Raw genomic sequence first — 14539 nt, 5'->3', positions numbered from 1 at the left:
CAGACCAGAGGGGAGAAACAAAACCAAAGGCACCAGACGAAGAAAGAGAGGAGAGCCAGTATCAGGGCGAGGCTGACTCAACTTGGACTGAGAGCTGTTCCTCTTCCAAGCCTTCTTCTGTCTAAAATAATGAAAAAAAAGTGGGTGAGACGCAATTAAGGCTCATTCAGCAACGGTTTTTCAACACAATGGCCACTTCTGCTGAGAATCTACCTTTTACCTTCTTCTACCTTCTAGTATTAAATTATTTATATTGTGGGGCGGCCTCTAGCTCAGTGAGGCCAGCGGCCGCCCCATGTAGTCCTCAGCAGCGGCCCGGGTTCAATTCCGTTTTGCAGCCCTTTGCTGTGTGTCATCCCTGTCCTGTCACTCTCTGACTGGCAAGAAAAGCCAAAAAGGTAATCTTTGTACTGTGTAATAAAAGTCAGGCTGGGATATTATAGCAAGTGAAAATAATATAATGCAGCTAGATCATATCACCAAAGAACACTTTTCAAGGAAGGCAGAGAAAGGGTACTGGAAATTTGTGATGTTAATATGATGTTAATAAGTGGGTGCTTTTTTTTTCAACACAGTACTTTAAATATACTTAAAACACTTCACTTTAAATACTTTAAACAGCCTCATTTTGGCATTTTGGCAAAAAACTTATGGATTTAACCTTAATTACACCTGAAAGAATCTGCTGTATTGGTAAGAAGCCAGCTCCCTGAATGTTTAATGTACAAAAGTGAATCTCTGGGGTATCATCTGGCAGCAGTAGGATGGATTCAAAGTAATTAAGTCACAAGTTATTAAGTCAAAGTCAAGTTGCGGGTGTGTTTTGATTTTCTTCAAGTCGAATCCAAAGTCGTTAGATTAATGACTTGAGTCTGATTCCAGTCCCACCTGTTTTGGGTTCATGCTCAGATGGAGTTACAGCGTGTTGGTGTGTCAAATCTGTAAGTCATGTCAGGACCACACATATTGTTAACTGTGTTAACATGTACACAGAGGGCAGTAACACATGGCTGCCATTCTTACCTTTCCTAATACAGGAGTAGCTCTGCCTGAGGACGGTCTGCAACAAAGAAAATAACACAACAAATTTCTTTCATCCTGCAAACGAGATAAACTGAGAGCAGCACATAAAATTAAAAGCATTCACATAAACGCCTGCATGCCTCGACAATTCTTATGCATGTAGAACATTATAACACAACAACATCACAGTCTAGACCAGCCCGAGGCAGCGTGGAGGCAGCGTGAGTTTAATGATGTGTGGAGTGGAGAGCCATCTTGTATGACTTCCAAGGCAGCAGCAGGCAGAGAAATGTATCCCTCCCTAAATTCTCAATCAGAGCCAGCTCCATTAGGGCTGGGAGACAGATGGATGAGGGAGAGAGCAGAGCGTAGAAATAGAATGAGAGTAGAATGGACATTCAACTGTTTGCCTCGGTCTTTTGACTATTTCAAAAGAAAATGGCGATTGTTGTTAGTTATGGTGTCAGCACACGTCAATGGGGATCAGTGCTGCTGGGGGAAACACTGATATTTTGTTTCAAGGTGGACACACAAGATTAGTGTCACCATATCAGTATCTGTCCAACTGTCCCCCCTTCTGTTCCTGAGATATGACATTGAGTAATGGCCAGAGAAGTTTTTTTGCAGAACATTATGATGTCAGGGTGGAGCTGCCCTTTGTCCTTTTGGATATAAAATGTCAGCACTTCATTATTATATATCCTATTAGACATTTAAATAAAAGTTTGTCATAATCAGCATATAAATTCTTAAATCATGGCCAAAAATGTGTTTTGTTAAGTTATAATGACTTGACCCTTGACCACCAAATTCTAATCAGTTCATTCCTATGTCCAAGTGGACATTTGTGCCAAATTTGAGGAAAAAAACCCTCAAGGCCTCCTTGAAATATTGCATTCATGAGAATGAGACGGACAGACACAAGGTCAAGGTGATCTTGGCCTTTGAACACACAGTTCTAATCAATTAATCATTAAGTACAAGTGGACATTTGAGACAAATTCCCTCGTGCTATTCTTGAGATACTGTGTTCACAAAAATGAGATGGAAGAGGTCACAGTGACCTTGACCTTTGACCTGTGACCACCAAAATCTCTTTATGACCTGCATCATTGAGTCCAATTGGAAATTTGTTTAAAAGTTAAAGAAATTTCCTTAAGGCATTCTTGAAATATTGCATTCATGAGAATGAGACAGACAGACACAAGCTCAAGGAGACCTTGACCTTTGAACACATAATTCAAATTAGTTCATCACTAAATACAAGAGGACGTTTGAGACAATTTAAAAAAAAAATCCCTCATGCTGTTCTTGAGATACTGTGTTAACAAAAATGAGACAGAAGAGGTCACAGTGACAATGACCTTTGACCTACGACCGCCAAAACCTCTTGATGGCCTGCATCATTGAGTCAAATTGGACATTTGTGGGGCGGCCTCTAACTTACCTGCTAGAGTGTGCGCCCCATATGCTGAGGCCTTGCCCGGGTTCAATTCCAGCTGTGGCCCTTTGCTGCGTGTCATACCCCCTCTCTCTCCCACATTTCCTGTCATTATACGACTGTTGTATCATTAAAGGGAAAAATCCTCCAAAAATAATTTTAAAAAAAATTAAAATAAATTGGACATTTGTGCCGGAGTTGAAAAAATTTCCTTAAGGCAATCTTGAAGTATCCTTTTTCATAAGCATATAAAAAGTATTTGATCTCGATCTGTAAACCACCTGGCACAACAGAGAAGCGCAACTCACTTATTGGTTCACAATGATGTCTTTGCTCCAATGCCACTGACAATTGTAGTACTCATTTCATACAGAGAACAGTCGCCGTACCTCAGTATGATGCACTCACCTTGTACTGCAGGTAGTAGCACTGACACTAACGTGGACGCCAGCATTGACAGTGGGGTTGGTAACAGAATTTGGATTCGCTGTAGCATTGGTCTCAGCAATGGCCTGACTGCAGATCCATTTGGTCTCATCCACCACTGTGCGTGCATGAGGCAGACGACCCACATCCCTCACCTTCATAAGCAAATGGTGTCCTGTTTTTAGGATGTGAACGGCCTCGTCGTGGGAGATGGTGACAAAGCTCTGACCGTTCACTTCCAGGATCTGGTCACCCACCTGCAACAGACCAGGTTAATTAAAGTCTCAGGTCAGTCATCAGGGCAGAGCATCAAAGACCTGCATGTAACCTCATTTTCTATACCCAGAGATCATAAAAAGAGTTAATGTGATGTATGCTGTTACCAGCACATCAGTGTAAATGGCCCTGACTCTTTGCTGAGTGTGATGTAGGAGGCCCTCCTGCTGGCTCTTGGATGGGCTCTTAAACCTGTAAACCATGCTCCCCTGCTGGTTTACTTCTTATAGAAAGACATCACATATCCTCTTTGACTATAGGAGGACACACTGTACCTTGCTTCAGTAAACAAGAAGACATTTCTTCACAACAAAATCAAATCCAAAAGATGGTCTGCCAATTTGCAGATGGACTTTGCATTGCCATTAATATCAGGCACTGACCTTGTCGGGTATTGCTCATCTTGAGTCTTAAACTGTTTGTTCACATTTGAAGGGGCCCTGTGGCGCTACTGCTGAGGCAGCAATCAGCATGCCTGTGAACTGTTAGGCTGAAAGGAAAAGATAAAACATGCCCAGTATCCACCTGATGTTAATGAGATGTCATTGTTTGGGAATTTAGGGAAAACCACATGAGTCTAGTTGTGAAGCAGCTCTTGCTTAAGTTGACATATTGCCCAGTCCTGGGAACACCAACACATTTTCATCCCAACTTATCACATATTGCTGCTTTGTAGTGAACTTCTGCATCTATATATTACCCTCCCGGTGTTATCAGCATCGGGATCTTACAGCGAAAGCATGGCGAAAGCATGGCGAAAGCAAGGCGAAAGCGGCGGTATTTAAAGACTTCAGAATGAGAACAGGCTGAAACTATGTGTCTTGTTATAACGCAGCACTTGCTTAGGTTGACATATCGACCGGTCCTGGAAACATAGGTGTTATAGGAGTTATGTCCGATTTTGTTTTGTGTTTGTTGTTTGTTTGTTTGTTTCTACTTTCTTTGTCTTTGTCTTGTTTTGTTTTGTTTTTTTTACTACTTTTACTAATTTTGCACTGATTTTTGGGTCATTTCTTCCTTCGTAGTTCATTGCCTTTTTTGCATGTTTTTGAAAGAAACCGCCCAAATTGTTTAGGTTTCAAAGGGTTAAAACAAAATATACTTGCTATTTTTATGAGCCCCAGGAAAAAAATACTTGTTAACTTAGAAAGACAGGTTTCCATTTCCAGGAACCTGTTGAGGATGTTGTGACCAACATCATGGAAAACCCCAGGGCAAAAGTATATCTAGGTCCACCACTATCACAGCAACACAACACAGAGACTTCTCACATACTGTGCAGAATATCTTCTCTCTGAGGTTATGTATGCACCGCTATGCATGTCATGCATCCCAAACCCTGATTCACACAATATTTTCCCTCATTGTCACAACCTCAGGCCACAGATTGTTGTCCCAACTTTCCCAACTCCCTTAGTTCTCTGTAGGGTGCCACACACACACAAACACACGAATGCTGCACTGGAGCTAATTATTTTCCTTTAGACAGCCAGACAATAGGTGAGGGCCTGGCCCGTCTCGACAATGTGTCAGAGGGGAAACAAACCAGATAAGACAATGCCGTGGACATAATTCATCAGACCACAAGAGAAGGAAGCCAAACAGTGGTTATTGCTCTGTGGCCTGTGATAAAGCACTCGTGTCTCTTTTATAATCAGGGTCCCTCTTCCATATCATTATCTATAGTATTGGGTCTCGCTGGGAAAGACTGTGTAACAGTGCTGCTTATATGACACTTTTTTAATTAAGTATGTTTAAGTAGAGGATAGTTCACTACCAAAAGATTTTTCTTTTTAAATGTATGGAGGCTAAAACACACAAAAACTACTGGCAGTATCAGTCAGTCCCTGTCATTCACCTTGGTCATGGGCTGCTATCATGGCATACTGGTTATATAGATATATAGGTTTAGTAGGTTTACATGTTCAGTCTCTTAATTTAGCATGTTAGCAACATTTGATATTTAGCATTACACACATAGTACACCTAAGGCTGATAGAATTATTCAACCTGTTCACAGGTCGTCAAATAGTGACACTTTTGTCACTCCGCTCATTGTCTGTGATGCAAGTGAGGACAAGCTGTAGCGTATGTAACACACTGCTAAAACACTGCAACACCTAAATAATGTCGTGAAATGGTCATAGTTTGCTTAGTGAAAAGAAACTACTTGGTTATGTTTAGAAAAAGATCATGTTTTGGGTTAAAATAACTAAATTTTTTACTCAAGTTAACATGACGTAAATACATCACGATTGACCTCAGTGTCCAGCATCTCTATGTAAATCACATAATGTTACATTAAAACAACAGTGACTTTTGGTTTCACAAGGGACAGGAGTTATTCCTTTACTTCCCCTCCCTCCCACATGGGTGCTCTTTAAACTGCATCAGTTGCTTGCAGCATTGATTTACATTGGATTTAGCAGAAAGCCTGCTGTGTTTCAGTATACAACACACAGTATAAAACACTAAAGGATGCTTTTGGCGTCAATATTACACACAAAGGAGTGTAATGCAAAAAGGGTACAAAAAGCATTTGACGACCTGAGAATGAGCAGGAGTTGGAGCATTAGTTTTGGAGGTATTTGCTCCTCAACCAGTGAATTAGACACACGTAAAATGTGACATGACGATGCTAAACGAAAAGTCAGTGCATTGCCAAAGTTATCACAAGTTACATTTCTGAGGACCTTGAATTTCTGTACCAAATGTCATGGCAATCCATCAAATAGTTATGGTTGTACTCTGAACTGAAGAGTTCAACCAATGTTTGCATCACTTGAGTCACAGCAGGACTGCAGTTGGACTTCAAGTCAGTTTGTTGTGAATATACATGGTTAGCATAGAATGTAGGGTCGCAAATTGTAAACATTCTCATTAACCAAGCATCGTTAATATTAACGATCAATTCATCGGTTAATCGTACTTAAAAAAAAACAATATAAAGCGTTGCTTAAAAAATACCAAATGTGTTTTTTTCCCTTACTCAAAGCTTTATTTTCACAGCAACATGATGCATTTGTGCTGACAGCATTGCATAGCCCATAAAACATAAAGATGTAGAGGCCTAGACTTGAAACACACTGAATAACAGCTTACATACGGAGCATGCTCATAAAAATTATCCCAGCTAACATATGGTCTTATAAGAAAGACGCTTGAAAACAACTAAATGGAATGCTGCAACATGAGAAAAGAACTTAAAAATATATATCTCAGACTCACAGTGTCCCGATTTCTGCCTACTTGTTCTCATTGAGGAAAATTAGGATGTCCACATGGCTGGGTGTGAGAGGGGAGCGCAGCCAGGTCACAATCAGTCCACTGGCTGCAAACACCTGCTCAGATGGTACCGAAATCTCATGTATGCAGAGATACTGACGTGCCAGATTTGCCAGTCTGGGGAATTTCCATACATTCACTTTCCACCAGTCTGTCGGTTTAGTATCCAAGGATGGGGTAATGTCCCGTAAAAAGTTCTCAACCTTTGTGTCCATGCTGCCAGTGGTGGGACTTGTGACATACTGCTCCCCCAAAAATAGAGCCATTGTGGAGGCCTGGCGTACAGCTGCAGCTCCTGTTGCTGTCGCATGACCTCTGTTGGTCGCATCACCTTCAGCCTGTGGGATCAGGGTGGCACATTTGTAGGGGAAGTAATTTATTTATAAGCCAGATATTAAACATCATTAATCCATCATTAATGCCGAGCTGAAGTATGTGCGCGAAGCAAGCCACAGACTAGCTGGTTACTCTTATGGAGTCGTTTGCTGCGGTGATGTTCCTTGCATTGTTGTGCGCACATGCCAAAACCTTGCCCCTAAGCCCCCACTCCTCCACAGCCTCCTTTAACCTTTCAGCAAGATGGTCGGTGGTATGCCGTGGCGGCTGTGGCTCAGAGGTAAAGCAGGTCATCTACTCGAAGGTCAGCGGTTCAATCTCTGGCTCCTCCGGGCAACATGTCAAAGTATCCTTGAGCAAGATACTGAACCCCGAATTGCTTCCGATGCCACGTCATCAGAGTGTGAGTGCCTGTGAATGATTACTGAGTCGCAGTTGGCACCTTGTATGGTAGCCTTGGCCACCAGTGCGTGAATGTGTGTGTGAATGAGTAAATTTGACAATGTACAGTGAAAGCGCTTTGAGTGGTCATAAGACTAGAAAAGTGCCATACAAGTACAGTCCATTTTAAATCAGACTTAGCCTCCCTGTACCTGCTCTTGATGCACAAGGTAATTCATCAACACAACAGAGGCTGAGATATCCTGTAAGCTCCAAACTTGATGGATACTACATTTCCTACAGTAACACATTTTTGTTTGTAATGGTGGTAAGTTATATCTATAGCTCATACTTAAAGTTGTAGCTGACCTCATTTTTGTTTATGCCTGCATTACCATTGGTTATCTCTTTGTTTAACTGACACAAGTTTTTTTTTAGCCAAATTAGTATCAACCTGATTAAGCAATAGTATTTTTTGTTTCAATTAAGCCGAATTTATGTTAGATATACTAAATGTTGTTTTCAGGCTGGAAAACAGCTTTCACTGTACTACAGCAGGACAAGTAGAGACAGAAATTATTTCTTGCCTTCTTTCTCTCTCTCCTCCTTGCAACACTACGATTATTTGAAGCAGATGCAGCTACAATGAAATTCCATAACAGAGTCCTCTGAGGATAAGAGAAACCTTTGCATTTACATTTTTTGTTCGTGATTATTCATAACGCAGATGTGCATATAAAATACTAAGAGCTCAAGAAGACAGTGTCCCTTTACCCACTTTGACTTAAATCAGCTTCTGCACAGACAACAATTGTTGCAATCAAAGTTATATTGAACAGATATGCTAAGAAATATTAAGTGTCACACCTTGCCACTCTCAACTGATCTCTTTCGACCAGGGAAATATATTGCATTATCCTCTCTAGCTGCAAGGCTTCCTCTCTCACCTTCTCCATGCTGTAATGATTTACAAGTTGAGTTTCATTGATCATTTGTGATGAAAAAAACGTGTGTGTGTGTGTGTGTTTGTGTGTGTGTGTGTGTGTGTGTGTGTGTGTGTGTGTGTGTGTGTGTGTGTATGGTGCTGGAGGTGCAATGTATTTGTCCTTTTCACAGAGAGAGGGCAAGCTGCTATTTTGAGCAGCAGGAGTAGTTTGCTGGCCTGCTGTGGCATCCAGAGAGTGGCTGTTAATGACACAGGGGCAATCCAACATGAGGTGTTAAAGGGACACACCACAGTCAGACGAAAATGTTTCAGGATCATTTCCGGGGCACTTTTTGCATGCCCTCAGAAACCTCCATCACTGTAACCAATCATAGGGTTGCAGATGCAGTCTGCACTGCACAAAAAAAATAATTAATCTGTTAAATATCTATCTATTGTAGCAAAACACTTCCTCCCTGATTTTCATTAGTGATTTTTTCGTAGCATTTAAAGAACATGTTGTTTGTTCAATACAATCTGACAAGCAGCCCCTGGATTAAGCAAACATGACTGTCCTCTCCAACATCATCTATACAGGAGGAAAGGCGTGTTCAGCTTGTTTGCAGAGGAGCAGTGGCAGCATTAATCCTCTGCCTATGTCTACACAGAATGTTTTAAGGCAGTGAACATAGCCTATAAAAATATGCACCCTGTGTAGACAGCTAGATTGATTTAAATAGAAGCCTACTTGGTCCATCAGATGCTAGTAAAATGGTCCTTATGCTCATAATCTGGGAAAGCTTCACCTTCACCTTCACCTCCACCTCAGTTTACAGATATTTTTCCGTCCTTATATTATGTTGTTATCAGCAGCATTTCAAACTGACGCCGTCCTACCAAGTTTCATGTGGACATGACAGGATTCTACTGGCTGTCCATCATGAACGGTGATGCAGACAGATAAGATATACACCTTACGTAAGGTTAAGAAATAGTACAGTTCATTTAAGGGGCGTCTGAAATTGTATTAAAAGATTGTTAAAGACATGAATATGGAAAATATATTGTATTGTTTGCAGTTACTACAAGTAAGAAGGATAAATGTTTCCATAAATCATACATGGTCCATAATCTCAGGCCTCAAAAACATGTTCTGAATGTTGCTTTGAAACTGTTCTTCCCTTGTTCTAATGTAACATTGTGGGAATATTTCATAGAAGAACAGTCTATGATCTGTCACCTCTCAGCATCACCAAAACAACCTCAGAATGTTGCTGTTAAAGTGTTATGTCTTAGTCAGCATTTAAACTCATGGGAACATTATTTGAAATAATAAACATTGTTAAAACATTCTTTGAATATTAGGTTAAAATGTTGTCTTTAAAACATTATTGCAACTTTTGGTAATGTTAGCCAATGTTGTAGGAACGTTCCTTGCAAGCCTGATCATTAGTCTACTAGCTGCATACCCTATGAACTCCTGAACAGCGCAGACTAGTTGAAATATATACCAGAACCTCAACTTACCGTGAGTGTAAACACTATGTACCAGGTAAGATCATAACTAGCAATTAAATTATATACGAAAACTGTGTTTGCACAATTATGTCTAAAGCTATGTTTTCATAATTATGTTTCTGTTAATACACTACCTTTACATCAGTTAAGGTAATAGCATGAAATATGGGTAGGTAGTACACACAGACTTAAAAAAGGTTAGGTTATCACCAAAGGACATCAATTCAACCAGTACTGAAATATAATATTCAAAAGATTTCCCATTCAAACCAGCTAGAGAAATGGTATTTAATAATACAAACACTGAATTAATTGTGTCTGTCTTCATTTTTCTACCCTAGTGTCAAAGCAACCTCATCAGGTCAGACAAAAGCCTGTAATTAAATTGATACAGCTGACTTGTATCACTTTCTGATGGATACGGCTGGGAGTTTCACTCTTTTTAAGTAATGAACGGGCAACACCAAGTGTCACTGTGTTGCACAAATAGAAATGAGTAATATGACTTTTGGCTGGGCCTATTCATTAAGAGCTGCGTTGATGGATGTGAGTTTCCCAGCAATGCTGAGTTCAGGAATATTTAATATCACAATTTCTAAACTGTGTACAGGAGTATAGTGCTGCTTTCAGCTTTATAACAGCAAAACTATGAATATTAACGAGTCATTTCATCTATTCTAAAAAGGACCCATTAAAGACAGTATGGTGAAGTTATATGTTATGTTATATGGTCTTTACAATGCTGATTCATCTGTATCAAGACATTATACTTACTATAGGTGACCAGGAGTGCCCAGCAATTAAAGGGTTCATCCTCTAGGAAAATGATTTTGCTCAGTAAATTCCATAGTAATCTGGTCATTAGGTTTTGTAAAAGCATTTCTTGTGTAGAAACAGGAATTGTAGCCCGACAGTGGCATTCCACAAAAAATAGGGCCCCAAAAACATCCCAGGCCCTGTCTACACTCACACAGTCATCTCTGAAAGCAGATATTTTTCTTTACATTTTGGCCTTTCTTCCACATGCACTGAAATGGAAATGTTTGAAAATGACCTCTAAAGTGCAAATGATGACATAATGCCCTCAATTCAGGCATGCCCATCGTTCCTTTATGTAAGAATATGCATCAGATACAACAACTATGATAGACTACAGGTTTGTTTACATTTTGTTGGAAAGGCTAATGACTATTTTACATTTTAACGGTGCATGCCCACTTAACACGACCAGTTTGCCTCAGTTCGCATCTGCCCTGCCCCACTGGTCACTTGTATCTATCAAAATGCCCTGGCCCGTTTTTGATCTGAGAAAGCTTCACTTATGTATTTCCTGGATTTATACAGAGCTGTTTGGAAATTCACTTGAGCTGTAGCTTGATTGGATGTGTTGATGTGAGCACAGTTTGAACTTTTCCTCCTTTCATGGTAACATTCCAAGAAGCATGGTGATAGATGTTCAAAACATTAGCGCCCTTATTTCTATTGCAGCCACTACACTAGCCATCATTATTTTACAATTGAGGGCGACATAGGCATGTTATGAGAGCGATAATGGAAAGAAAAGCCCCTTAAACGTGGCCATGTATGAGGGATTTCTGGGAGGTGATAGTCCACCGGACTTGTGGATTCAAAACTTCCAGATGATTGTCTCAACTTTTCAAAAGTTATGCCATCCAATAACATTGTCATATAAAAGAAAAAAAAGTGTTTCCAATGCAGTTTTGCATTTGCATTTCAAATCGCCTGAAATACTGCCTTATGCGAGTGTAAAACATTTTTTGCGATAAATGGGAGTTTTTTCGAAACGTGTCCGCTACGCAGATTTTACATTGGCAATAGCAATTTGAGGGTTAATGGAAACCCACCTACTGCTGAAAATCTATACTTTACAGTCAATGAACTGGGTAAGAGCAGTATCAGATCTGTAGTTCTAAAAATATAATCTATCTCAAAAAAATGTTGGTCCTACACTTACATCATAGAAAATGCTTATGGCATGACTTAATATTACTCCCAGTAGTACTGTGAGTAGTATCAAACTGATGTATCTGAAGAAAAAATTGACTTACATTTGCCATGTGGTGATCACCTGCTGCAGTGTCTTTTAATGCCAACCCTCCATCTTGCTGCTGCCACACTGGCAGACAGAGAAAGAGGGATGGTTTTCCAGGAAAAGATATACAGCCTCTTTGTCCGCCCGCTGCTCCCAGTGTAATGGCGGGATCACTCAATCTGATTCACCCACACCCCACACACATGCACATTATAAAGATGGGTAGCAGTTCCCTTCCACAAATAATGAATGGCTGCAGACTATTAGTGAATGGAGACACATCTATGAGACCTGGAGAGGGGAAGAGAAATCATCCACTGTATTTGTTTTTTATATGTGCTTCCTGTCTTTCACTTTGTCTCTGTTCTCTCCCTCTTTCCTACCATCACATTTTCTTTCAGAGCACATCAAAGCCAGTTCAGCAACATGACCAGCCAATCCCCTGTGATAAAAAGGTGCCTCTTCATAACTCTCTGTCAGAGAAACTGTGAAATGTCACACTACAGCTTTCAAGGGACATTTGAATTTGTTAAATGTCTTTCAAGCTTTGTTTTTTTTTTAATCTTCTTTCTCTTTCTGTTAGGCTTTTTTTTTCAAGGATTCCCAGTTGGTTTGCAAAAAGTACAAAGTATAAATTTGATGTCTTATTTTTATCCTCAAGTAGGACACAGTGTGATATCATGAAAGCCATATTGAGGTTTCGGCCATATTGTTTACAGGTAGGAGACACTGGCTTCTGTTCTTCTTGCCTCAGGCTGCTTGAAAAATAGCACACAGTTAGAGTGGCCTGCTTGTTGAGGCAGAAAGCTGACCTGAAAGCACACAGCAGAGATTTAGCATGGCTAATAAAGCATTTTTGTAGACCTGTCAGGGCAGTGAATTCAGCTGCCTGACTGAGGCTGGGAGGCAGGTAGCAGATGTTAGCCACGCTAACAGGTTTAGCAGTCTAATAGGCGGCAGGTGGCAGGAATGCTAACAGGTTCATCAGTATCAGGTAGCAGATGTTAGCGATGACAGCTGGCACAGTGCTGCAAATCTCACATCAAGAACTCATTTAATCCATGACTAAGACTTGAAGGACCAAACCCACAGTGTGCTAAGGTTTCAGGGTGTTCTACCAAAATTCAAATGTACTTAACATTGCTGCTGACATTTAGATAGCATGTAACATTATTATGACTGTTAAACAGTGGATTGTCCCCTTTGGGTTGGGAAAAAATTTCTGCCCCAAGCAAAGGAGTGTCAGTTTCTTGGGATCTTATTCATGAGTGAGAGTAAAATACAGTGTGAGATGGACAGGCAGTTTAGCTGATGTAACTGACTGTTACAACCAGCAGGGGGGAACCCAGCCAGCAGGGGTCCCTTTCACAACATTGGCTAATGTTACCTACCAGCTGCAATAATGTTTTAAAGAAAACCTTTTAATCTTATGGTCAAAGAATGTTTGAAGGATACTTATCATCAGGTTAAATGCACATTCTGAGGATGTTTGGTGATGCTGACAGATCATCGAATGTCCTTTTCCTAAAATGTTCCCACAATGTTACATGAAAAAAAAAGAACATTTTAAAAGCAACATTCAGAACATGAGGCTTGAGATTACAGATCACTTTTTTTAAACCAAAATGTAATATAATGTGATTTTCTTGTTTTTTTGAAGTTAACATTTTTGGTGTTTATGGAGAATGTTACCCTAACTTTATGGAGAATGTTCTAGGAGCTAAAAGAAAAATTGTCGTTGAAAACGTTATTAAAACATTGCATTGTGCCATTCTCAAAACAGTTTTTCAAACCAAAAATTGCCTACCTGGGAAGATTTCCGATTTACTGGTCGGGGGATGTAAATCACTAGTTTCATCACGTACAATATTATATCAGTACTTTGGACAACAACACAATATTTGCTGATATCACAAAGTCTGCCAGGGTACGATTTTGATTTGATTCCTTTTAGGGCTCTGCGATCGATATGAGACGTTATTATATGCTTATTTAACTCAGTCGGTTACAGAAGAAGCTACTACCCCTTTCTTTTGTTTTTGGCCAAAAGAGATTTTTTTTAAACATCTAAATTATTTAAAATAATCAAAAAAAAGCAAACTTCTCCCAGCAGCCATCAAACACGATTAACAACAACACCACTTAACAAAGAATAAAACTCAGCTCTAAAACAACTCTTTTATAAATCACATTTCACCCAAATATACAACATGCTAACATTATTAGCATAAGCCTATGGTATTTTACATTGCATAAATGTGATTAGCGGCTAGCGGACTTTTCCTGTACTCATAACTTAACCAGTTTACATGTATTATTTATGCTTTCCTGTACTCACCGCTGGTTTAAGTCAGTGCACCTTCCAAGAGAACAGCATGGATGAGTTTCAGCCTGAGTGCACCTTTCTCCAGCCCAACATTGTTGAAACAGAGCAGCTAATGTTGCTATTAGCAGTTAACAAAACACCTCAGCAGGGACGTGATACTATTCTTTACATATGACATGACATGTGATAAGTTAGGATGAGAATGTGTTGTTGGCTGGGGTCTTACTTAGAGATAGAATAAGGAGCAGTAATTTGAAAGGAGCTCGGTGTGGAGCCACTACTCCTTTGCATTGAAAGTGGCCAATTGAAGTGGTTTGGGCATCTGATCAGCACACCTCCTGGGCACCTCCTACCAGAGGTTTTCCAGGAAGATACAATTGGTAGGAGTCCCCAGGCAGACCCAGAATACACTGGACAGATTATACATCTCATCTAGCCTGGGAATGGCTCGGGATCCCCCAGGAGGAGCTGGAAAGCGTTGCTTGGTAGAGGGACATCTGGAGTACCTTGCACTGGCTGCTGCCTTGGCGACCCACCCCCGGATACGTG

General features: G+C 40.3%; 1 protein-coding gene across 1 annotated transcript in view; it reads right to left on the bottom strand.

Moving 5' to 3' along the window:
• Positions 1-14539, bottom strand: part of LOC121943920 (whirlin-like) — a 116098-nt gene that overhangs the window by 32040 nt on the left and 69519 nt on the right. Inside the window, exons 4-5 of the mRNA XM_042487529.1 lie at positions 2873-3147; positions 1024-1060 (exon numbers count right to left, since the gene is read on the bottom strand). Coding sequence (XP_042343463.1) covers positions 1024-1060; positions 2873-3147 — 312 coding nt within the window. The remainder of the gene's footprint in view (positions 1-1023; positions 1061-2872; positions 3148-14539) is intronic.

The sequence above is a fragment of the Plectropomus leopardus genome, chromosome 6 (genome assembly GCF_008729295.1).
Source record: "Plectropomus leopardus isolate mb chromosome 6, YSFRI_Pleo_2.0, whole genome shotgun sequence".
Lineage (NCBI taxonomy): Eukaryota > Metazoa > Chordata > Actinopteri > Perciformes > Serranidae > Plectropomus > Plectropomus leopardus.
Note: the sequence above shows the minus strand (reverse complement) of the source record. Positions and strands in the feature narration are given on the sequence as shown.